This window comes from Gorilla gorilla, chromosome 4 (assembly GCF_029281585.2).
Source record: "Gorilla gorilla gorilla isolate KB3781 chromosome 4, NHGRI_mGorGor1-v2.1_pri, whole genome shotgun sequence".
Classification (NCBI taxonomy): Eukaryota; Metazoa; Chordata; class Mammalia; order Primates; family Hominidae; genus Gorilla; species Gorilla gorilla.
The window spans coordinates 184,310,179-184,336,031 of NC_073228.2; the positions used below are offsets into that span (position 1 = coordinate 184,310,179).

General features: G+C 49.8%; 1 protein-coding gene across 2 annotated transcripts in view; it reads right to left on the minus strand.

The window, feature by feature from the left end:
• GFPT2 (glutamine-fructose-6-phosphate transaminase 2) overlaps nucleotides 1-25,853 on the minus strand; it is a 54,223-nt gene that overhangs the window by 20,449 nt on the left and 7,921 nt on the right. For both annotated transcript variants that reach the window (XM_031011416.3, XM_063707075.1), the window contains exons 2-9: nucleotides 18,578-18,685; nucleotides 16,557-16,655; nucleotides 15,906-16,031; nucleotides 11,588-11,646; nucleotides 10,794-10,928; nucleotides 8,368-8,429; nucleotides 4,908-4,987; nucleotides 4,281-4,398 (exon numbers count right to left, since the gene is read on the minus strand). In XM_031011416.3, the coding sequence (XP_030867276.1) occupies nucleotides 4,281-4,398; nucleotides 4,908-4,987; nucleotides 8,368-8,429; nucleotides 10,794-10,928; nucleotides 11,588-11,646; nucleotides 15,906-16,031; nucleotides 16,557-16,655; nucleotides 18,578-18,685 (787 nt within the window). The remainder of the gene's footprint in view (nucleotides 1-4,280; nucleotides 4,399-4,907; nucleotides 4,988-8,367; nucleotides 8,430-10,793; nucleotides 10,929-11,587; nucleotides 11,647-15,905; nucleotides 16,032-16,556; nucleotides 16,656-18,577; nucleotides 18,686-25,853) is intronic.

Sequence of the window (25,853 nt, forward strand, 5' to 3'; positions counted from 1 at the left end):
GGTGCACTCAGCAAAACCCAGACAATGGGAAACTCATCAGGACAAAAGACCTAGTTTCTTACACACACACACATACACAAAGGAGCCCTAAAAGTAATCTACAAGCCATGCTTACCAAAGAAACATAGGGTCATTGTGTTTATTTATTTATTTATTTTGAGACAGAGTCTTGCTCTGTCGCCCAGGCTGGAGTGCAGTGGCGCGATCTCCACTCACTGCAAGCTCTGCCTCCTGGGTTCACGCCATTCTCCTGCCTCAGCCTCCCGAGTAGCTGGGACTACAGGTGCCCGACACCATGCCCGGCTACTTTTTTGTATTTTTAGGAGAGACGGGGTTTCACGGTTTCACCGTGTTAGCCAGGATGGTCTCGATCTCCTGACCTCGTGATCCGCCCGCCTCGGCCTCCCAGAGTGCTGGGATTACAGGCGTGAGCCACCGTGCCCAGCCCATTGTGTTTATTTTTATAACTTTCTCTGTATGGAAAAGAATAATGATTTTTTTCCCTTGAGATCATAATACAAAGTATCTTTTAAAATAATTTTAAGTTTGAAAAGTTGCTAAATGAAAAAGAAAGGTAATTAATGGTATATAGTTGTGATATAAACCATCAGGTTGGGCTTGAAGGACTACTGGAGAAAACACTCTCGGCCGGGAGCCCTGGCTCACACCTGTAATCCCAGCACTTTGGGAGGCTGAGGCGGGCAGATCACCTGAGGTCAGGAGTTTGAGACCAGCCTGGCCAACATGGCAAAACCCCGTCTCTACTAAAAATACAAAAATTGGCCAGGTGTGGTGGCGGGCACCTGTAATTCCAGCTACTTGGGAGGGAGGAGAATCACTTGAACCCAGGAGGCGGAGGCTGCAGTGGGCTGAGATTGTGCCACTGCACTCTAGCCTGGGTGACAGAGCAAGACTCCGTCTCAAAAAAAAGAAAAAAAAAAACACTCTCATTCTATCAAGAGCCACACCCACACGTGACTGCCTGAAAATGAACACTTAAAGTCCTGGTGCAAAGGCAAAGAGAGAAACCATCAAGGTCTAAGGCTCTAAGAGAAGTATATCCAGCCAGATCCTAGGGAAGACGGAGGAAGAAAGATGGCAAGCCACTGTACTGGAAAAAATATTTTAAACAAAACTTTGTATAAAAGTGTACAAATAACTTTGTATGCTTTGTATAAAAGTGTAAAAATAATTTTGTATGCTTTGTATAAAAGTATACAGAGTTTTATACAAAATTTTGTATGGAAATTTTTTTTGTATAAAAAGTAGAAATATGGAGTGACAAGAAGTAAAAACGGCCCTATCCTGTCTCCGAGAGATCAACACTGCTTCCATTGTAGCATTAACCAACCAACAATGCATGATGCATGTGTGTTTATATTTATGTGTGCATGTACATGTTTGTTTAAATCTAATTATTTTATTTCCAAAATGGGTAGTCATGTAATCTAGTCATTAAAACCAATGGCCCACCAGTTAGGCTTGAGGTGGACTCGGGGCCTCTGTCACTTGCCAGTCCTGTGCCTGTGGGCAACATACATAACCCCCTGGAGTTCCTGTCTCAGGTTCCGCCTCTGTAAACAGAAAACAGCTGTGCCTTCCCCAGAGGTCTATCATGATTATCGCATGGGATCCTGGTGAGGCCCTCATACCGTGCCCTGCACACACTGGCCACCGTTGCCCAAAAGCTGGACAGTGTGCTCACATCTGGGAGGGCCACCTGCCATTCCTTTCTCAGCATGTGTTGTCTTTCTTGTCTCTACACTACACTTAACAGAACCACTTCCTGAAGTTCCAAAGGCATAAACAAATAAAATAATATGGAGGGTTTTGTTTTGTTTTGTTTTGTTTTGTTTTGAGACGGAGTCTCGCTCTGTCACCCAGGCTGGAGTGCAGTGGCACGATCTCGGCTCACTGCAAGCTCCGCCTCCCGGGTTCACGCCATTCTCCTGCCTCAGCCTCCCGAGTAGCTGGGACTACAGGCGCCCACCACCACGCCCGGCTGATTTTTTTTTTGTATTTTTAGTAGAAACCGGGTTTCACCGTGTTAGCCAGAATGGTCTCAATCTCCTGACCTCATGATCCGTCCGCCTCGGCCTCCCAAAGTGCTGGGATTACAGGCGTGAGCCACCGCGCCCAGCCTGGACGGTCTTAATTACAGCACAGAATTCACAGATTAATTTGGGTAGAGTCAATATTTTTTTAAAATATCTTGTAATCATTAAATTAGTTTTAAATGTTGAGTGCATTAATTTTTGAAAATAGCTACTCCGGAAGCTGAGGCAGGAGGATCCCTTGAGTCCAGGAGTTAGTTCGAGGACAGCCTGGGCAACTTAATGAGACCCTGTCTCAAAAAAAAGAAAAGAAAAGAAAAGAATAGTAAGCCTTCCTACTGGGGAATGTGGAATCTCTTCCTATATTCAAATCTCTTACTTCCTCATGGTAAATTTCTGTAGACTTCTCCAAATATGTTCTAGAGTATTTTTGTTAAAATTTACTCTAAAGCATTTTTTTTTTCCAGCTGTGGTGAATAGTATTGCTTTTTCGGTTCACCTAACGTTTGCTGACTGCATCATGCCTGGTCACGTGAGGTGACACCTGAGAATAAGGTGGACAAGGTCCCACTCGAGCCAGATACAGCTTAGTGGCTAAGGCCAGGATATAGGATTTCCACACCTTTACTCCCAGCTGCTAGTACTAACAGTTCTAACAGCCTTTTGGCTGGATTCAAAAATGTGTAATAGTATTGCCTACAAATAATTATCTCCTCTCCTTTCAGGCATTCATGCCTTTTTTTTTTAAAAAAAAGAAACATCTGGACGGGCGCGGTGGCTCACGCCTGTAATCCCAGCACTTTGGGAGGCCGAGGCGGGCGGATCATGAGGTCAGGAGATGGAGACAATCCTGGCTAACACAGTGAAACCCCATCTCTACTAAAAATACAAAAAATTAGCCGGGCGTGGTGGCAGGCACCTGTAGTCCCAGCTACTCAGAGGCTGAGGCAGGAGAATCACTTGAACCCAGGAGGCGGAGCTTGCAGTGAGCCAAGATCACACCACTGCACTCCAGTCTGGGCGAGAGAGTGAGACAAAATAAATAAATAAATAAAAATAAAAAAAGAAACATCTATCATATTTCATTGAATATAAGTTACTATTGATCGTTAAGATCACAATTATTTGACAAACTTCTAAGAAATAAAAGCTTCAACAAATTCTAATGGTACTATGCCAAAGTCTACAATTCTCTGTGTTTTAGAATCACTGAAATAATACCAGCGTCTTGTTGGTATTCTCGGCGTGTTCTAAGGGGCACCATTTGGGAAGCGCTGCCTTGACCTCAGCGTTAAGTATGATGCTGGCTGTGCGTTTAATCAGGCCTCGCCTCCCTGTCGCTCCCGTTTCCCAGGAGACCTGGCCTGGTGTCCTCCCTGCCTCACAGCACGGCCCTATTAGAGGCTGGTCGGGAAAGAGAAAACCCATCAAGAATGGAAACATAACAAAGGCCCAAGCCTTTGGGTCTTTGAAGAAGGTACCAGAGGTGATTACAGTGGTTTTCTACTTCAAATGGCAGGAAAGTGCTCTGGTTCTCTCTCTCTCTCTCTCTCTCTCTCTCTCTCTCTCCCTCTCTCTCTCTCTCTGTGTGTGTGTGTGTGAGTGTGTGTATAACTTTTTTTTTTCTGAAATGAGTATAAAGCAGAATTTCTCAAATTTCAAAATCATTATTCAGTGGATTGATGAGAGCATGGACTTTAGAATCAATTGAAAAACTCCCTGTGTCTTGGCTCTGTCTTTCACAAATGGTCTCACCCCAGACAAAGGCAGGGAGGGGCATGGGAGGGACTGAGGTCTAGACACAGTTGCTCATCTAAAGGGGGCAGCCTTTGAGCAGATCCAGACACCTGCCACCTGAGAGAGGGCTGCACAGCATGCCCAGATCTGCTAGTTCTTCCAGAGAAGCTAGAGATTTCAGATTTCTCTGTGAAATCTCCAAATTTTACAACATTGGCAACTAACCCATTCATTTTGTGCAGGCTTGAAGCACTGTGCCCACCAGTGCATCTGGCCTTTGGCCACCAGGGCTGCCTACCACAGTCATGCAGGTGCTCCTAGGACAAGGACTCCAGGCCCAGGCCCAGGGATGGCTGAACTCTTCTTTGGCCCTGCGACTTGCTGAGCCACGACAGCTCACATGGAAGGATGAGTAAGAACCGGCAGTGTTTAGACAGGCATTCTTTGATTACGTAATCCCAGGAAGAGAAGAGAAGAAGGCTCAGTTACCTTGCATCAGAAGCAAAGAAGAATTCCACGGCCTTGTCGCCCACAGCATGCAGGCAGGCGGAGCTGTCCAGCCTCTTCATCCGTGTCTTACAGATATTCTTCACATTCTCCAGAGTGCCTAGCAAATGGAGGAATGGGTTGCAAATCCCACTGGGATGTTTTGTTTGCATAATATGCAGCAAGGAACCAATTTCCCCTCTGAATATGTGTGGGAGAAATTTGCAATTTTTAGCTTTGGCTGTGTCAGCCAAATCATGTAAAAGATCCCCAAATAGCACAGTACCACTGCAAAAGCATTTAAATGGCTGCAGTGTGAGAGGAATGCAAACAAAAACAAACCAAAGAAGCACTCACATCAAAGCCCAGTTGCCGTTATACAACGGCACTTTTGTGTATGTTTGACAATATACAAAATCATGATAAATTCGTGTCCATGATAAAAAGCTTAAAAAAAATGGAGCCAAGTCTCAGTTGCACAAAAACCTTTTAGACCTGGAGCTGTGCGCCTGTTGGGTCTGGCTCAGAGTGGGGTTTCCTTGCCTCAGAGGGGAGCTGACTGTGCCAGAGCAGCTGCCAAGTCCTGCGACGCCAGCAGCTGTGCTGTTCGGTACTTCTTGAGAAACTTACACGTCCTGTATAAGATAGGGATCTGTTCTGTGGAGAGCTTGTATTTGCTCCGGACTCCGATGAGCAGGGGGCTGCCTCTCCTGTAGGGAGAAAGAGGCATCCCATTACCCATTGCCTGTGATGCCCAGTGCTGGGTGTCTGCCCGGCATCTGAGGTAGGATCCCCAAATCTAGCCCTTTCCCAGTGGTGGAGGATCCTGTTCAGGTCCCACAGGACGGACGCCTGGAGCACAGGATGGAAAGCCCAGCTCCTGAGTCCCAGGTCCCTGACTTGGCATCACCCACCTGCCCAGTAAGCCTGGTAACCTGTCTCACTCCCACCCTCCTAGGCCGGGCCTCCTCCAGTCCAGTCAAGTCCTCACATGTGACCAACCCACAAGGTTAGATGGCAGAGGCTGAGCGTTTGGCAGCAGAGGAGGCGCTGGTGGGGCACAGGGGCACTCTAGGTCTCCACCCAGCCTCGACGGCAGCGCATCCCTATAACAATAGGGCTCTGCACCCACCATCTCCCCAAAGACCCCCTGTTGTTCCTTCCCTTCCCCTAGCCCAGTTCTCTAGCATTAGTGGGCACTAGTCTGACTGACTTTTGTATATTCTCTACTTTGTAGGTGACATAAGGTGATTGCTTGGGTGGTTTTTTGTCTCTGCCAAAGTGACACCCCGTGGATGGAAGTTTAGAATCTTCATCCCGTACCAGGTAGACTTCATCATAAAGAGGACAATAACTGTCACAGGCAAAATCTCAGGGAGTCTGCAGCTGGCCAAGGTGAGGGGCCCTCACTCAGGCCTCCTGTCCCAGCGCCACTGTCTCAGCCACTGGAGCCTGGCTCTCTGAGCACCTCAGCAGGGGATCTTTAGGAAAGAGCTTTAGGATATTTCCTTCTGATTCACAACTTCTAGTGGTGGACGTGATGAAGATCTCATGATTTGGCTGGGCGCACAGTGGCTCACGCCTGTAATCCCAGCACTTTGGGGGGCTGAAGCGCGCAGATCACGAGATCAGGAGCTCGACACCAGCCTGGCCAACATGGCGGAACCCTGTCTCTACTAAAAATACAAAAATTAGCTGGGCACGGTGGCGGGTGCCTGTAATCCCAGCTACTCTGGAGGCTGAGACAAGAGAATCACTTGAACCCGGGAGGCGGAGGTTGCAGTGAGCCAAGATCGCGCCACTGCACTCCAGCTTGGGCGACAAAGCGAGACTCCATCTCTAAATAAATAAATAAATAAATAAAAAGATCTCATGATTTAAATGACATCCTGCTTCCAAAATCTAATCCTTTGCTCATTCTTATAAATTACAGCATGCAAATAAAATCTACCATAGGTGTGCACAGAAATAAGCGGCTCACTCTGGTAACACACATGCGCTCTAAACCTGCGGTTCTTCAAAACCAGGCAGGTAAAAGTGCAGTAGTTACTAAAGGATGTGTGCCCTTCCCCTCTACACATTAATTTATTAATAAGAAGAAAACACACACGAACACTGTAATAAGACAATTTAAGAGAGCTGTTTCAAACACATGAATTGGAATACAATCCAGTAACATTTTACCTTAGGTGATTTCTTGCTAACTTAGATCAATGAACTAATGAAGTGCTTGCTCATCAGCTTGAATCCAGTCCACATATATCCATAATCTGTTAGCCTGACTCAATGCAGTCCCTAAATTTTTCTTCAACAATAACAGACCTTATTTTCCAGTCACGTTGGCCTGTTTGGACCCCACTTATGGCTTCTCAAAGCGGGGGACAAAGTCTGGGGCTTTGAGGAAGGTGCTATGAACACCTTGAATATTTTCATCATTTATTGTGTAAAGCAAATCTGAGACATAGTTCTGGGGCCAGTGGGGAACTAGCATAAATAGTTTATAATAATGGCAGTGAGAAAGTAGGTGGTTATCTAATTTTCTTGGCAAATGACTCCCCCAAATTTTATTGCTGTAGGTTGAGCTCTGTGGTTTCTCTAGACCTTGAGACATATAATTCTCCCAAGACAACCCGAAGATTGTACTGCAGGTTATAGAGCCCTCAGTTATAGGCAATTTAGAAAAATAAAGCTTTATTGCTTCTTCACGCTGCCTTCTTCTGAGTTCATTTAAAATAGTAAATCATGATAAAATTGGATTTTAAAAAGGGCTTCTTTATTTGATAGGAACCAACTGGTATTTTATAATTCTACGAATTGAAGGAATTAAATTCCAAATGGCAAATTAGTTCCAGTCTTAGAAAAGGTTAAAAAAAAGGATGATAAATTCCTGTTGTTTCCTGCTGAGATACTACGCCAGTCTGGAAGAGACAGCCTCACCCTCTCCGGCCGTCTCCCAGGCCACAGGTTCATTCTAGATGGCTCCCCTGGGGCTTCAGATGAAGCCTGCAGCCCACAGGGCACTGAGGCCATTTAGAGCCGGCCTCTGTCCGCCTCTCCACTCCCCACAGCCTTTGAGGCCCTGGAGCAGTGTCCACACCACCTTGCTCACCACTGTCTCCCATGCCTGGCACACAGCAGGTGTCAGTAAACACACACTGGGCCTAGAATGCCTCCGTCCCACCAATGCCCTTGCACCATGCCCCCACCTTGCCAACGGTGATCCTGGGAGGTCCCACTCCTTCTGGGCCCCTTGCCTTTGCTCATGCTGGTTCCTCTTCCCACTGCCTGCCTGGGGCTACCTGTCATTGCCCCCCTGCCAGGTAAGGTGATATCCTGTGCTGGGGCTGGGCACAGGGCATCACTATCCTCTGCCCTTCTCTGCCCTCCTGTACAACTGTTCAGCCCTTCAAGGCAGGGACCAGGTCAGATGTCACTAAGTCCCCAGGGCCCAGCACACAGTAAGTGCACAGCAAATATTAGTTGCATGGTTGGATGGACGGTCAACCCATGTGAATATAAACGGGATGGCACTTAACCTGCTTCTGTAAATCCATGCAGCACTGGGGGCCCACCGTAACAGAGGGACATATGGGGGCAAGCAGGCTCTCTGAGCCAATTCCTGGCATGCTCCTTTGTGAAGGTGAAGCTTGAGCCCCGGGCCTTCAAGGCCTCTGCTGTACTGGATCCAAATCAATACTCACTTTGCTCCCTAGTTTCATGTTCATAATTTTGCTTTTTCTTAAAGGGGGGCCCATACTGTACAGGCTTCAAGCCCCACAAAACCTGGATCTGCCCTGTCTGTACGATTTTATTTATAACTGGAATTGTTGCCCACCTCTAAAAATCTGTGGAGATTTCAAATACAAATCCAACTTTCTGGTTTCTTTCTTTTTTTTTTTTAATTCAGAAGTGTAGCACCACCAGCCATGGAGATGGTGGGGCGCAGTCCCCGGGGCTGAGCCACAGTTGTTCTTTAGACACCACGAGCACCTTTCAGCGTGCCACAGGCCCTACCTCTCCCTTCCCCCTCCAGCTAAGTGATTTTATTTTCGTTCTTTCTTATGGGAAATGCCAGTGTGTTTTGCCTCACCGTGTGGCAACGGCTTCTCCTGGGTAGTGGATGCTCTTGAAAACCAGCGCGAATGCACCTTCCTGAAAACACACAAACAAACAGTGAGGGTCAACGCGTTCCAGCAGCCGCTGCTGCAGCCTGGCCACAGCCCAGATGCGTCTCCCTGGGCCCCTCTTGATGGCAGGAGGTCCTGGGGTCCCTCGGGGAGCTGAGTGCAGAACAGCGCATCCGGGGTGACATCATGAGGGAAAGCAAAACAGACGGTGCCACGGGAAGTACCACAAACCAGAACGTGTGAATTCCACGGTGAGCAGTGTGCGGCTTGCCCAGGCCCACAGGGAGCCCTGCAGGGGTGCCAGCTGGGTAGACGGGGCAGTGAGAGTCACAGGAAATGACAGCTGGGACCAGGCTTCCCTGCCCTGCTCAGGGACAGCACCTACTCAGCAAGCCCCTGTGAAGTGCACTTTAGCTCAACACACGGTAGGGCCTGGGTTCAAATCCTGGCTCCACCCCTGCACTGGGCTCTCCCTTTAGCCTTCTTGGCGCCTCGGTCTCCTCATCGGTGAAGGAAGTGAGAACAGCGCCACCTGGCGGGGCTTCCGTGACGATGAGAAGCTAATGCCCTGAGCCTGGCATCCGGAGACCCAAGAGAAGCACAGGTTGTCATGACCGTCACTGCTATTATCCTTTCCATGGATACGACTGCCACCTGCCCTCTGGGCCTCAGCTGGTTGGTTTGTGCAAAGCCAGAACTAGAATCCAGTTCTCCTAACACAAGAGGCCAGATGGCTTTTTGACTTAAATTCTTGGTGTAAATTTTTCCCCCACGTCCTGACCATCCTGTACTAACTTACCGCAATCCTAGCAGAGCTCAGTTATATATAACCAGCCGCAAATCTGAATTTCCACAAGAAATCCTGCAAGTGTGGAAGCCACGGGCAGCCCCAGGCCCTGGGTGGTCAGCGTGTCGGGTCTAGGTTGCCAACTCAGCTACAGGGCCAGGAACCTGAGTCAGCGTCCCCAGGCCTCAGTGGGGCTTTCAAACTGCCCCAAACCAGGGGGCTTCAGGCAGACCCTGGTGCTTTCGTCAACAATAAAATAGGACTGAATGGAAAAACACTGCACATTCTCTGCCAAAAAGAGCCCGGTACTGTCCCAGGTAGGAAAAGTCTTAAGTTTAAAAGTGTCATTATGAGAGAGGTATTTCTGAAATTTCAAAATAAAAATGGAAAAGAAGAAACAGCATGCTGTAATACCTAATTGGCTCACTGTACATTATCCAGCACATTAAATGTGGGATAGGCTGTTTTTTATAAACACGTCCTCTAAATGATGGACCTCCAAAAACGGGAGTTAGAGGACAAAAAGGCTTCAACAGTAGACTTACTTTTTAAATCAGACTCTGAAAACACCTGCTCAAGAATGATGTATTTTACACTACAGGGTGGTGCCTGCCAGATGTTCTGGACTCTGGGCCAGTGTCCAGGCTGCCACAGCCCTGGGGGAGCTAGTGGGTGGCACTGCTGTCTGAGAGGATGGGCTCTGAGAGGCCCGGACCCCTCTCGTCCTCCAGCACCCCGCATGGGCCTGTGTCTGCTCCACCTCCTCTTCAGTGTAGGGGCCTCCCCTTGGACAATATGCCCAGTGTGTGCTCCCTTCTCAGGGACTTCTGCTCCCTGGGCCCTGTCCTCTGGGATGTCCCCAATCTTTCTCCCTCTCTCCTTCTTTTGGGCCATTCCGTTCCACATACAGACATACTCTGATATCACCTATCACAAAAACAGGCCAGGCACGGTGGCTCACGCCTGTAAATCCCAGCATTTTGGGAGGCCAAGGCAGGTGGATCACTTGAAGTCAGGAGTTCGAGACCAGCCTGGTCAACATAGTGAAACCCCGTCTCTACTAAAAGTACAAAAATTAGCCAGGTGTGGTGGTGTGTGCCTGTCGTCTCAGCTACTCAGGAGGCTGAGGCAGGAGGACTGCCTGAACCTGGGAGGTGGAGGTTGCAGTGAGCCAAGATCACACCACTGCACTTCAGCCTGTGCAACAGAGTGAGACTCTGTCTCAAAAAAGAAAAACCTAGAAACACACCCTCGCTTGGTACCACAACTCTCTCTGCACACCACCACCAAGCTCACGTGTGCATCATAAAAAGCCATGGACTCTAATGCCAGTCACAATTTCAAAAGTGTCACGATGAAGCAGGGCACTTTCTATTTGATGCTGACTACCCAAACCACAGAACGTCTTCCAATTCTACAAGAGTGTAACATCTTAAGGCCAGGCTCTGCAGATGAGCTGTCTTTTATCCTCAGGACTCTGTGCAAGTTTGTCTAATAAGGGCTTATAAAAAATGAAGGATTCCTTGGCACTTGCTGCTTGAAAAAAATGTTTTTAAGGAAAGGATGAAGGAATGAGTTAGACAGATGGGATTTGTAACTCACCAACTGCTGAATGACTCTCTCCACCAACGTTGAAAACGTAATGTCCTCAGTTTCTCTGTTGTCGAATACATATTTAATCAGCTTGGCGATGGTCTCTGTATCTGTTTCTGACTCAAACTCGTAGCCTTTGCTTTCCTGGAATATGCAGTCGGCACAGTGTGAGAGATTGGTCATTGCACAATGCGTGCCTGGCCAACTCCCTCTCCTCCCTGGTGATCTGCCCTTGGAGTGACTTAAGTCAAGAACAAGGAAAACTGGGAAGGGACGAAAAATGTTTGCCAGCATCACACAGCCAAATACCTCTGAGTCACTCCGGGAGGCCCTGAGATCATCCCACCTCAGAAGCTCGCCCTTGCCACTAATCTGGACATTGCAAAATAACAGCAGTCAAAATGATAAAATATGTTGAGTCAAACCCACCCACATCCCAACTAACACCACAAAGCCTTTCAAACTTTAGACAGTCACTGTCTGACTTTCCGTCCCAACTCCGCCGGTATACGAGTCGCTGTGTTATATAATGCAGACAGTTTAATAAAACGAAGCTCCTGTTATTTTGATTCTGGGAATCTGCAGCGGCCCTTGAGATAAACACTAATGCCCTGTTATCTCCTCAAACGAGATCTGCAGGGCCTGGCTCAGCCAAGGCAGAGGTTTCTTCTCAACACGGTGACGTGGCTGAGTGTGGGTCTCACTCAGTTCCCACACTGGTTTCCGCAAGGAAATGAGCTGGCTGGAAAGTTTCTGAGACCAATCCCACCAGACTGAGACATCACCTAGGGGAAGCATCTTACCAGAAATTTCCTCAGATCTTTGTAATTTGTGATGATCCCATTGTGGATGACAACAAATTCTGAAAGAAAAGTTAAGAGAGAAATGCTACTGAGAAGGAAGTTCATGTCAGATGTGAAGAGAGATGATTTCAAGGCTTGAGAACTCTCTGCAAACTCCAGGCCTCAAGACTTCTGTTAAGCACACTTTGTTTACAGTGATTAGCACCGATGTTTACGGCGGCTACTACAATGGAACCAGGGATTAGCACCCGGGATGTCTAGGGCAGCGGCTACTACAATGGGATCCGGAGGAAATACACATCCCTCTTTCAGTGACCAGCAGCCACCAGCCTGACTGTGCAGAGAGCTCTCCCCTGTGCGCTATTATAGTATCAAACAGGCTTTGGGGTTCATGTCCCCCGGGGATGATGAGCCCTTCGTTCCAGAAGTGATTCCAGGCACTCTCAACTGGCTTCAGGCACAAAGAGGTCGCAAAGAACAGTCCAGCCCCGTGCTGCGTTTGACCCACACTGCGTTGTAAAAATATTTGAGTTTTTAAAATTCTGAGTGTTCACTTTAAAATCCTGGTTTCCTTGGGGGAAAAATCCCAGAAGTTCTGGCATCCCCAGGCTCAGCCACATTCCTGCACAGCAGAGTCTGCCAGCTGCAGCTTTTCCCACCTCCCCAGTTCCTGCCGCACAACCCAGCTCACGCGGGCGGCTTCCTGCACAGGTAGCACCCCCCTGATCCTGGCAGGGAGGTGGCGGGGGGCGGGGGGGGGCGGGGGGGATGCGGTGAGGGATGCCTGCCTCCACCCCACTGCATTTTCTCAATAAATAGCGGGTGTATGAGTGCCTTGAGGGAAAGGTCCAAGGCCAGCCTGAGAATTTTTCTGGGCAAGTAGCCCCATTTCCCTCTCCCCCTAGAGGACAGAAAGATTCCCTATTACCCTTGAGGTTCAATAATTCCACCAGGAGGTGTCTAGATGTTGGATACGCTTCATAAATATTGACTATTTTTTTCAAAGCATCACTGTGAAGTCTTATTTGTTTTTATTATTATTATTATTGAGACAGAATCTCACTCTGTTGCCCAGGCTGGAGTGCAGTGGCGTGACCTTGGCTCACCACGACTGCTGCCTCCCGGGTTCAAGCGATTCTCCTGCCTCAGCCTCCCAGGTAGCTGGAATTGCAGGTGCTTGCCACCACACCCGGCTAATTTTTGTATTTTTTTAGTAGAGATAGGGTTTCACCATGTTAGCCAGGCTGGTCTCGAACTCCTGACCTCAGGCGATCCACCCACCTTGGCCTCCCAAAGTGCTGGGATTATAGGCTTGAGCCACTGTGCCTGGTCTATTGACTATTTTTGATCCCTTCTTTGGATCTCCAACTCAAGTTTTCCTTCAGTTCAGGAAAGATTTCTCCCACAGCATCTTTTGAAACCTTTTCCATTATTCCTTTTCTTTATTCTCACCATGATTTCCTCTATTTAAAAAAATCGTAGTGTTTGTTTTTGTGAGGTCACACCCAAAAATGGGAGGGCTTAAATAAGAAAAGCCCAGTTTCAACAGATGTGCTGACCACAGCTCAGCTTTATTTTTTATGTATTTATTTATTTATTTTTTACTGCTCTGTGCTCTGATCGCTTCTTGTGCACACCAGTTACCCATATGTTGGATCCATATTAACTGGCTCCACGTCCATCCCCTTCTCCATTTTTTTATATCTATGGTGATATTGTTTATTTTTCTTTCTTTTTTTTTTCTGAGATGGAGTCTCGCTCTGTCGCCCAGGCTGGAGTGCAGTGGTGCGATCTCGGCTCACTGCAAGCTCCGCCTCCCAGGTTCACGCCATTCTCCTGCCTCAGCCTCCCGAGTAGCTGGGACTACAGGCACCTGCCACCATGCCTGGCTAATTTTTTGTATTTTTAGTAGAGATGGGGTTTCACTGTGTTAGCCAGGATGGTCTCGATCTCCTGACCTCGTGATCCGCCCGCCTTGGCCTCCCAAAGTGCTGGGATTAGAGGCATGAGCCACCAAGCCTGGCCGGTGATATTGTTTCTTTACATTATTCTCTTAATTCTGCTACACTTTCTTTCATCTCAGTCTATGACCCTATCATTAATTTGTTTTCTGGAATCCATGTTGTCTCTGCAGAATCTTTGTGTAATTTCCTTGTGTGGTGTAGTTGCTGGGCGTTCAGACTTCCTTAAAAGCACGCTCTTCAGCTATCACTGCTGAGCGTCAAAGAAATTTTATAAATCTTTGCTTATTGCCCTGTTGTTCTCTTTTCAATTACTCATCCTGAGTCAGGGCTGGAGTGTCCAAGTTTGGGTGTGGGTGGGCCTCCTGGGAGCCTCCCTGCTTTGGGGACACAATGAGAATCATCATCTGCACTGAAGTGGGGGATTTTCTGATGAGGTTCGTTTTGTCACTGGGAAGGGCAGGAGGCTGTGGCTAAAGTGGCAACACCTCAGGGCACATGGTCTGGGCGCAGTGTTTTCTCGGCCAGCACGACTGCCCCAGGGACCAGCTTTTGCACTTGACCTGGGCTCTGGCCAGATGTACATTCTAGGTCCTCAGCACCATGGGGTCTGCTGTCTCCTCCTGGACATAGGGTGTGTGCCTCAGTCACGAAATGCCCTATGGTTCAGGGCATGAGCCAGACCCAAGGAACAGGCCCTCGCAAAAACCTCACTCCCTCAAGACCCTGATCACGTGGATGCATGAGTAGCCCTGGCTCCTGTGCTACCACCAAGCTGCTCTGCTGAGCAGGGTGGATGGGGCTCTCCTTCCGTTTTCTGGGGGACGCCTTCCCTTCCAAATTGGGCGGAGTGAGCTGGTGAGGCCCTGCAGAGTGCTCTGGGGAGAAGCAGCACCACTGCACTTTCTGTGGGTGGTGGGGGTGCCTGCCCATCCCGCCCAGTTACACTGCCTCGGAGAACCACTGATCAGCAGTGGGTGGGGGACACCAAGCAGGCTGGTGCTGCTCTCCTGTGGCTTGACTTCCACAAGGATTAACCGCAGTGGGACTTGTCAAGTGTCAAGGCTTAGTGCCTGCTAATAAGCTCCCAGTAACTGCTCTGATGTATTTGGTCCTATCTAACATTAGGCTCGGCACGAACTTACACTATGCCAGAGGATGTCTTGGGTTGGGGGGTCCAGTTGACTTCAGAAATCATTGTCTTTGCTGTACACCCTCCCCTGGCATGTCCAGGTTGGGGGCTTCAGGGGCTTGTGACTGGACCAGGCCTCACCTAGAGTGGGGGACCCCCTGGAAGGCCCAGCTTATGTCTTAGACTCCTGCCTGCCCTTGGAGGCCTGGGAGGAGACAGGGATTAGATCCTCTCTTCTGCTCCATGCCTACTGCATCCCACTGCAGAGGACCTGGCGCCCTGGGGCTGACCACAGACCCCTGAGAGCTGCCATCAGGAGCTGCAGACCTACCAGTCTTTCCCCCATGAGAGGGGGCAAGGGTGTCATTTAAAAGAATCACGCGTGGAGAACTGTCCTGGCGACCCATGCAAGTGACATAGACCTGTGAGCTAGCCTGAGGGGGTGACTGGGCGAACAGGAGAGCCTGAAACCCACCAAGGACAGCAGGTGCAGCGACCTTGGCCCTCTGCCAATCTGTGGTGCTCCAACGTGCTGTCAGCTCCGTGTTTCCAGATCCTCCAGTTTTTCAAGTGATGCCAGAAGTCTGGACTTTTATGCACAATGGTTCTCAATTTTTAAGAACATGAAGCAAGCTGAGTTGAGGGCTCTCCACCTGGGAAGAGCCCCTGGGCTTCGGGCTGCGGCCCCTACTTCTCCAAACCCTAAGCCCCTGGCTGCTGAGGTCTCCTGCTGGGGCCCACGGTGTGTCTGGTGGCACCAATCAAGACCAGTACAGCCCCTGCCCTCACCTGGACCACTCTGCGGGGAAAAGACAGGTTTAGCTGCATAAGGACAGAACCCATCCTTGCCTGAAGGGCACACCCTTCTGCAGCATTTCCGCCACTTGGGGAGGAACAGTGCCCAGGCCCCTCAGTCCCTCACGCGGCCTCATCCCACTCATGGGCTGGGTTCCAAGGAGCCAGCAGCTCTCCTGGTTAAGTGCCATCGTTTTCCTGTGCACTCCTGGGAGGCCAGCACCACCCTAGGACCAGGCTGCCTGCCTCCTGACTGAGGCCCAGGCCACTGGCAGAGCTCTGGGAGAGGGGACGTCCGCATTCTCTTGGGAAGATGAAGTAGGCTGAGAAGTCAGTTAGAGGTGGGTGCGGAACCTGCTTTGGCGGTCACTGGCCCTGACACAGCTCAGGGTGAGGTGGAACCATGGGGACGGGGAAGCATGCCACATACCGTTGCCTTTGTCCGAGCGCTGGGGGTGGCTGTTGACAGCACTGGGGACCCCGTGGGTGGCCCAGCGCGTGTGGGCAATGCCGAAGTGTGTCTCAAACTCCACTTTTAAGTCCATGCTGTCTTGTTCTAAATGAAAGGAAAATCAGTTTGCCGCACTTGAACAACAAGCCTCGACCCAGGACTGTGAGTGCAACCTGGTGTCGTTACCCAAGTCACGTCACCCACACCGATGGCACCTCCCCACCAGCTCCCACCCTGGGAGTCCGCGCAGGCCCACAAACCACCCGTGCTGAGGGTTATTTACTACTTGTCTGTAGCTTAGCTCACTTCTTCACAGAAATAAACTTGCTTTAAAAAGAAAATGATATATCCCTACCATAAACAGAAAAGCAGTATCATTTGCTGGAATAATTAAAATAACTACTGTATGTAACCCTTAACACTTAAAAAAATTATCCATGTGCCGCCACCACCTAAAATAAACCATCCCATACCCTGCGAAGCCCGGCTTTACAGTATGGGCTTAACCCTCCTTCTGTTTATCTGAGCTGGGACAAAGGAGAATCTCCAGTCTCCGGCGCTGTTGGAATACGGTCCTAGAAAGCAGCCGGCGCTGCACCGGCTCCTCCCACTCAGAGGTCCTCCACTTACTGTAAAGTTCTTCATCGAGAGCCTTGACTTTCCCCCTTTTCTTGACCAGCTGAATGTGTCTTTCTTTGACTTCGTGATTATTCCCATCGATCGCCACACCTGTGATGTAGACAGTATTTGCTATATTGGAACTAAAGCTTTTTCTCACACACTTGGCACAGGTGCTCCGCAGGGTCAGGGCTGCATGCCCTGGGCTGTCCGTTTATGGCAGGTTAGAGAGCTGTACAGTCTCCAGGAAATCTGCTTTGAAAGAGGCTGTGACTGCGGCCAGGCTTAACAGCAAGTGAGGAAGCCCCTGCCTCCTCCCGGCCGCAGCTGCCCCCAGCCCCGCTCCTGCCTAGCTAGGGTGAGCCCCTCGGGACACTTCCCCGCTGCAGGCGCTCCCAGGCCCTCAGCTGATGGCAATAGGCCCAGGCAGGGCATTTATCCCAAGGGCTCCTCGAACTGTGATCTTTTGTTGGTATCTCCACTGCGTTAGTGTTCCTCCCATCGTCTATCGGACGTGCTTCCTATTAAGAGTCGACAGGGATTTAAAACCATCGGGCTCCCCCTTTCTCCTCAGGCTGCATAATTAAACAAGGTCAACAGACTAAACATCCACCTTTGCAGTGAATGGAGGCCTGAACTCTGAGACAGCCACCCAGTGGAGCATTGTGTAGCCACTTAGAAAGCTACTTAGAGAGAGTTTAGGATCGGCCTGGCGCGGTGGCTCACGCCTGTAATCCCAGCACTTTGGGAGGCCAAGGCGGGTGGATCACAAGGTCAAGAGATTGAAACCATCCTGGTCAACATGGTGAAACCCCGTCTCTACTAAAAGTACAAAAATTAGCAGGGCGTGGTGACGGGCACCTGTAGTCCCAGCTACTCGGGAGGCTGAGGCAGGAGAATGGCGTGAACCTGGGAGGCGGAGCTTGCAGTGAGCTGAGATCGCGCCACTGCACTCCAGCCTGGGCGACTGAGCAAGACTCCGTCTCAAAAAAAAAAAAAAAAAGAAGAATGAATGAGTTTAGGATCCTAGAAATGCCAAGTGAAAAGAGAAGAATATAAAATTACAAAATCGCATAATTATAATTAGGTAAAAACAAAAAATATCAACGTACAACACCTCCACCACAGACCACCCCAACAGACAACAGTGACCGGAGAAGGGTCCCAAAGACGGATGGGGGGTCCTTTTTTAATGAAGCCACCTCACTGAGGCAGGGCTGACAAACACAACGCTGCGCATACTTAATGTCTACAGCTCGATGAGCTTGGAGGCATGTGTGCCCCCATGAAACCACCACTGCTGTCTATGCCATCAGCCTATCACCTCCGAGAGTCTGCTCCTGCCCTCTTTATGTATTGTTCTGTGTGTGATAAGAGGACTTAGCATAAGCTGTACCCTCTTGGCTGGGCTCGCTGGCTCTCACACCTACAATCTCAGTGCTTTGGGAGGCAGAGGCAGGAGGATCGCTTGGGGCTACGCTGGGCAGCACAGTGAGACCTCATCTCTACAAAAAATAAAAAATTAGCTGGGTGTGGTGGTGCGCGCCTGTAGTCCCAGCTGCTGAGGAGGCTGAGGGTCGCCTGAGCCCAGGAGCTTGAGGCTGCAGTGAGCCAATTTCTTGGAAATGCACTCCAGCCTGAGTGACAAAAATAAAAATAAAAATATGAAAATCTACCCTTTTGGCAAATTTTTATGTGCAAAATACAGTGTTGCTCAAGTCAGGCACCGCACGGCAGAGCAGCTGTCCAGGACTTACTCATGCTGCATGACTGCGGCTTTGTACCCTCTCTGCTTCCTGATGGGGGGACTTCTGATGAAGGGGGTTTTCTGAGGTTTTTTTACCCTTGTTTCTTCTGTTTTTCTATAGTTTTCGAATTTCTTTAACGGACAAGTGTTATTTTTATATTGAAAAGAGACGTTAAAAAGTAGCAGAAAAAATGCCCTGGTTGTAAACCCCCCTGCAGTGGAGATGGGTGGGACCACAGCAGCGGAGCCCAGTCCCCAGCCACGAGGCGGGCGGCCGCACACCCACCTGCCGAGTCGTAGCCTCTGTACTCCAGCCGCTGCAGGCCCTTGATGAGGGTTTCGAAGATCTCCTTCCTCGTCCGGGGGACTCTGTAGTTCATGTAGGCAAAGATTCCTGTTCAAAGAGAAAAAAATGGTGCATTCATAAAATACTCAGCTCGTGTTTGGAAGAAAACGCTTCTGGGGGATGCACCAAGGTGGCATCACAAAGGTCTCCCAGGGGCTTGCAGAGGTGGGTATGCCCCTCCCTGAGCACAGCTGAAGAACGGTGCACCCCTTCTTCCTCCTGTGACAAAAACCCCCAGAAAGCCTGTGTCACATGTCCTGGGCTGGCAGTTCCACTGCTGAGAACTTATCCTATGCTGTACTTGCAGGAGGCAGCTTTCAGCGTGGCAATGTCCATAATAGAAAAGGCAGCAATGAAACCCAACCGCCTTAGGACATCCGGAAGTCCCCACCTCCATGCACTCCCTGATTTGCAGAGCACACATCTAGGAGTGCCATAGGAAGGGAAAGCAGCCCCCAGGGCAGATGGGACAGGCGCTGGGGCCTTTGTTTCCACAGTCCCCTTCTCCGTAAGGCTGGAACTTGACCTTAAATAAGCACTACTTGAGCCGGGGGCGGTGGCTCATGCCTGTAATCCCAGCCCTTTGGGAGGCCGAGGTGGGTGGATCACCTGAGATCAGGAGTTTGAGACCAGCCTGGCCAACATGGTGAAACCCCATCTCTACTAAAAATGCAAAAATTAGCTGGTCATGGTGGTGCGTGCCTCTAACCCCAGCTACTGGGGAGGCTGGGGCAGGAGAATTGCTTGAACCAGGGAGCTGGAGGTTGCAGTGAGCCGAGATCGTGCCACAGCACTCCAGCCTGGCGACAGAGCTAGACTCTGTCTCAAGAAAAAAAAAAAAAGCACTACTTTTATGACCGCAAGAATAAAACTATCTCATGCCCCTTGGCCCCTGCAGAATCCTTATGTTCAAGGTAGGCATATGAGTCAAGAAGATTTTGTTCCACTTGACTTTCTGTATTCATATTTCAAGATAATATTTTTCCAAACAGAAAGTTAGCCGTTGTGTTGGTTCTGCCTTCCAGATTCCTCCACTCCTTGTTTGTGATGACAGATCCTTGATGTCCTCTCTCCTGCCCTGTGCATGCCCCATCCTCATCCCATCATCCCTCTGTCCTTTCATCCTCGCTCCCACTGCTCAGGAAAACCTGCCCACTTCAAAGCTCAGCTCCAGCCCCTGCCTTGGGCAGGTGTGCTCCTGGCTCTGGCCACCTCAGTGCTCTCACGTCATGGGACACCCACAGTCCCCACCAAGGGCACAGGCTGGTGCTTCTATCTTTGTATTCCTCACTGTGTGTTGGCACCCAGTCCTGTTCACATGTGGAACAGAATATGTGATGAGTGTGTATCTGTATCCCTGGAGGGAGGCAATAGTATGGATCATAGAAATGTCACTGGGTTTCAGGCATATTCACGGTAACTGTCCTAAGTTGGCTTGGGCTGCTGTAACAAAATACCACAGACTGCCTGGGTTATAAGCCACAGATGTTTATTCTCACAGTTCTGGAGGCCGAGAAGTCCAAGATCAAGGTGCCGGAGATTCAGTGTCTGGTGAGGGCCCGTTCCTCACAGACAGTGACTGCTCATTCCAACCTCATACGGTGGAAGGGGCCAGGGTCTCTCTGGAGGTTTTTGTTTTTGTTTTTCTTTTTTGAGACAGAGTTTCACTCTTGTTGCCCAGGCTGGAGTGCAATGGCACGATCTTGGCTCATGGCAACCTCCGCCTCCCGGGTTCAAGCGATTCTCTTGCCTCAGCCTCCCGAGTAGCTGGGATTACAGGCATGTGCCACCACACCCGGCTAATTTTGTATTTTTTAGTAGAGATGGGGTTTCTCCATGTTGGCCAGGCTGGTCTCAAACTCCCGACCTCAGGTGATCCGCCCACCTCGGCTTCCCAAAGTGCTGGGATTACAGGCGTGAGCCACCCTGCCTGGCCCGCAGGTTTTTTTTTTTTTTTGAGACAGAGTCTAGCTCTGTTGCCCAGGCTGGAGTGCAGTGGTGTGATCTTGGCTCACTGCAAGCTCCGCCTCCCGGGTTCACACCATTCTCCTGCCTCAGCCTCCTGAGTAGCTGGGACTACAGGTGCCCGACACCATGCCCAGCTAATTTTTTTTTGTATTTTTAGTAGAGATGGGGTTTCACCATGTTAGCCAGGATGGTCTCAATCTCCTGACCTCATGATCTGCCCACCTCCACCTCCCAAAGTGCTGGGATTACAGGCGTGAGCCACCACGCCCGGCTCCGCAGTTTTTAAATAAGGGCACTCATCCCATTCGTGAGGCCCATGTCCCTATGACCTAATCACCTCCCCAAGGCCCCACCTCCTAGTAAGACCACCATGCAGCTGAGGATTTCAACAGATGAATGACGGGGGAACAAACTCTCAGGCCACAACAGGGACTCGCCTCACTGAGAAGTCCCTGTGGGCCGGGCACTGGGCCACCAGTTCCCACAGAGTCATCCTATGCTCAAAACAGCCTCTGAGGCTAGTCCATGGCCCTCCTCTTAACTTCTGGACCAGAGCCACAGGGGAGCCTGTGACTCGTCCAGAGCCAGAGTGGAACCAAGAATCCCCGACTCAGGACTTAAACACTCCTACCCACTGGCCAGTGCCCCGGGATGGATGCCACGAGGGTTACAAGAAGGTTTATTTTCCCAAATATGTTTTGCTGGGATGAGAGAAAGGTCTGATCAGGATTGAAATTTTTCCAGAGGTGAACCTCAGAGAGGACAACCTGCCCGTAGATAACAGACAGCTGATTGTGATTATACATGAAACCACCTGGAATATCTCTGGTCATTAAGAAGATCAGATTCATGTCAATATGCTACATCTGAATAAATGATAAACTTCAATGAAATGAATGTTATATTCCTAAACAGTGAGTGGGGTCCCATCATATAAACTTAATTAATCTATAAACAGTCAAAAATAGGCAATAAAATTAAATAGTACTATAAATTATACTTAAATTCTTACTGAAAGCTATTGTACACAGGATATGTTTGCACATATGTATTAAGGTAGGGGATTTATATATAAAAATACGTACACTATGCTTTCTGAGCAGTTACAGGCGTTTTCCTTTAAAATCAGCCAAGGGCAATTTTCTCGGTAGGCTATTTTTGTCCTCCTTGCCATCTTTAGATCAGGTGAGAGGAGCCGAATGTAAGGGCTGTGTGTGCAGTTCAGGCCCTTCTCCGGCAGGGCCAAAGTGCCCCCAGTGAGGGCCGCGCAGCACTGCTGCTGAGTATTTATGGTTCCAGAAGCTCACATGACAGCCCCCAAACATCTGGGCATGGGAGGTACTTTTGTCACCTTAGTTTTTAAAAAGATAGTTATCTTTTGATATGGTTTCGCTGTGTCCCCACCCAAATCTCATCTTGAATTGCAGCTCCCACAATTCCCACGTGTAAGGAGGTAAATGAATCATGGGGGCGGCTCTTTCCCATGCTATTCTCGTGAGAGTGAATAAGTCTCATGAGATCAGATGGTTTCATAAAGGGGAGCTTCCCTGCACACACTCTCTTCTCTTGTCTGCCGCCACGTGAGACATGCCTTTCACCTTCTGCCATGACTGTGAGGCCTCCCCAGCCATGTGGAACTATGAGTCCATGAACCCTCTTTCTTTCGTAAATTGCCCAGTCTTGGGCACGTCTTTATCAGCAGCATGAAAATGGAATAATACATCTTTTAATGTCAATTAAAAAATTTTAATAGCTTTCTGGAGACGTAAGTCACGTACCGCAGCAGCCTGCCATCTAAAGCATGCGATTCAGTGGTTCAGTATATTCAGGGCTGTGCAATTACCACCATTCATGTTTAGGTGAAATGTTTTTTTTTTTTTTTTGAGACAGGGTCTCTCTCTGTTGCCTAGGTTGGAGTGCAGTGGTGTGATCTCGGCTCACTGCAACCTCGAACTCCCAGGCCCAAGCTATCCCCACAGCCTTGGCCTCCCAAAGTGCTGGGATTACAGGCATAAGCCACAGTGCCCAGCCTAGGTGAAACTTTTCATAACATTAATTCTTCTAAAAACAACCAGAGGCCAGCGCAGTGGCTCACGCCTGTAATCCTAGGGCTTTGGGAGGCCAAGCTGGGCAGATCATGAGGTCAGGAGCTCAAGACCAGCCTAGCCAACATGGTGAAACCCTGTCTGAACTTAAAAAATAGAAAAATTAGCTGGGTATGGTGGTGCGTGCCTGTAATCCCAGCTACTCAGGAGGCTGAGGCAGGAGAATCTCTTGAACTCGGGAGGCAGAGGTTGCAGTGAGCTGAGATCACGCCACTGCACTTCAGCCTGGGTGACAGAGGGAGACTCCATCTCAAAAAGAAAAGAAAGAAAGAAAGAAAGAAAAAAACAACAACCAGAAAGTTCCCTGTGGGGACATGGTCAAATTGTGGTCAATGTAAAGACCACAGTTAAGCGAGGGAGGGAACAACTCGATAAAATCTTTGTTAGAGTCTTTTACACTGAACTTTCCTGGCATCCTGGGCTGGGAATGTTCTAGAATTATACTTGTACCACCCTAAGGGAAGCAGACAGACATCACAGATGACACAAAGGTTCAGAAATGTACCCATTGCCAACTCTGAAAAGGTTTTGCATCTGAATGATGTTCCCGAGCGCATAATGAGTCAGCTCTGCAACTCCCCCCTGCAGCTCCCCCACGTCCCAGCCACGCTTCACTCCTGCACACGTCAGGCGAGAACGTTCGGCATGCTCCGCAAGGCGCCGCTGACTTTCAGACCCACGACAGCCTCCTGGACAGCAGCGGGGGCATAAGGGGTCCTTGTCCTCAGGACCACCAGCTGTGTCCGTACCCAGCCGGGAGGACCGGTGCCCACTCAGGCACAGCAGGGGAGCTGACTGCAGCGAGAAAAGCTGCCAAGGAGTGTGGTTTTCACCATCTTGGCACAAGAACGCATAAATCTCATTTTCACCACGAGCCCTCTTGCGTAGTGACATCCCTTCGGTCACTTCTTTCATGAAGGAAGCTCTGTTTCTTTGCTTTTGCAGCTCATCCTCTTGGCTGGATCCTCCCTGCACTCTACTGCACTCAAGTGAATAAAATAGCGTTCACACTGTGCTCTTATTATTTAAAAATAAAACACAGAATAAAATGAAGCTCCTTTCCCAGGAATTTCTCCTGCTATTTACATCAGAATTCCCTTTTGGAATTCCTTCCATCCGTAAATAAAAGCTACAGTGAGAATCCATTTTTTTAAACGCATGAGGTCGGTAAAGATCAAACAGTTTGACAGTGAGAGTTTAAACTCACATACCCTCTTTGGAAAGCAATCTGGCAATCTCTCAAAATTAAAAACGTACACATCTGTGGACCAGAGCTGCTAGGCTTCTAAGAAGGTATCCAGCGGACTTCTTTGCAGAGATGCATGTGCACACGTGCGAGGACAGCTGCTCAGGGCTCTTGTGGTTGCCAAAGACTAGTGACAGCCTGATGTCTGGCAAGCGACAGGCAAGGGACAGGCGAGGGACAGTGCAGCCACACAGCAGGGCCTTTTGCAGGCAGCCCTCAACAGAGAGCAAGGGAAAGCTGTGCATTCTCTTGGAAGGCAATTTAAATCTCCAAGATGTGTCAAGGGAAAAAGAAGCTTGCAGAACATGAGTAAATTACGCAAGGGCTGGGGGAGGAGCATGGAGCATTTCTAGAAGGGCACCACCACGCCCAGAGGGCAGTCAAGGGTAGCCTCTGAGGTCACTGGATGTTGAGCAGAAACTTCCTTTCCACTGCACGTGTCCTCTTTAGACGGTTAAGACATTTCACCGTGTGCCGTGGCACACGTGCCCCTATGTGAATTAGGTGGTGATGAGTACATCACCATTATCTAGATGCCAGATAATGTCTAAATAAGCAAAGACTTCATTCTATCCACAGGGGGATGTCCTAGCCAAGGCCTGAGGGTTAACATGGACTGACTGTTTGGACAGTGGTATACATGACGCAGACCTGCCTGGTTCACCTGGATTTCCTGTGGCACAGGCATTCTGCTGAGTGGGACCTGAGAGCTTCTGGGTACAGGAGGAGTGACCGTGCCGCACCTGGGACCCCCAGCCAGGCCGGACCTCTGGCTGGTTCTGCTTTCCACTGGTGCTCGAACCCTCCTGGCATGTCCGAAGCACCAGGGCCACAACGGCCCTTCCCTCTGCAGGGGACGCCAGGCCTGCCCTGGCCAGGCCCTCTTGCCCCTCGACAAGAGGGGCCGGGCCCACCTGACTTGGCTGGTCCCCTGTTCCACTCCCCTGGAAGAGCAACGGCCATAAGAGGGCTGTAAGAAGGGGCAACCTGAGCACATGCCCCAGCCTTAAAAACACCAGCCCAGGGCCACCCGCCTGGGTTGGCTTCCTCCCTGCTGCTGCCATTCACCAGCCAAGGCATACCCAGAAGCACAGAGGCCGTGGCCAGTGCCGGAACCCACCTCGAACCCCAGCTCCACCCCTTGATTTCAGTGCAGTCTCCAGCAAGTCACTGAATGTTCGGACCTCAGTTTCCCTGTCAGTGAAACAGGGTGATGGCTACGATAGTGCCTGCCACAGGGCAAGGAGCTTGAGAAATTATCCCTTGAGAGATTTATCATTCAATAAAACCAAGGGGGAAATAGTACCATTTACTGTCATTTCATCTTGGCCTTCTGCCTGGGGAAATAATGGTTAAACCAAATGCGTTACTTGGTTGTGGCTTGGTCAAGATTTAATTCATCTGTAAGCAGTTCTCAGGCCCACAAGGCCGCGTTGCTGTACTGGGTGCTGCTAGCTACCGGGATGGACACATCGGGGGGCCTCACTGAGGGCTCCAGAGAAGGACAGGGATGCACAGGGACCTCCCCAGCCCACAGGGGAGGTGGGAAAGGGCTTCCCGCTGCGGTGGGAGTAGGCAGCTCTTCGCAAAGGCGCCTCTGACCCATTCTGCAGGTTTTAGTAGGCCTTTCCCGCCACCTTTTCCAGCCACATGGCCCTGGTTTTTCCACGCTGCACTTGCTTCCTTGTCTTTTTCTTCGGCTCCCCGCTGGATTGTAACCTTCTGGAGGATGGGACCACATCTGTCTCATCCATTGCTGAGTCCCCAGCACCTGGCCCAGGGCCTGGCACATCTTAGGTGCTCAATAAATCCATGTTGAGTGAGTGAATGAACAGATGGAGGAATGCCAGAGAAGGTAGCCTTTGAGCTGGGCCTGAGACGGCCACGTTCAGCCAAG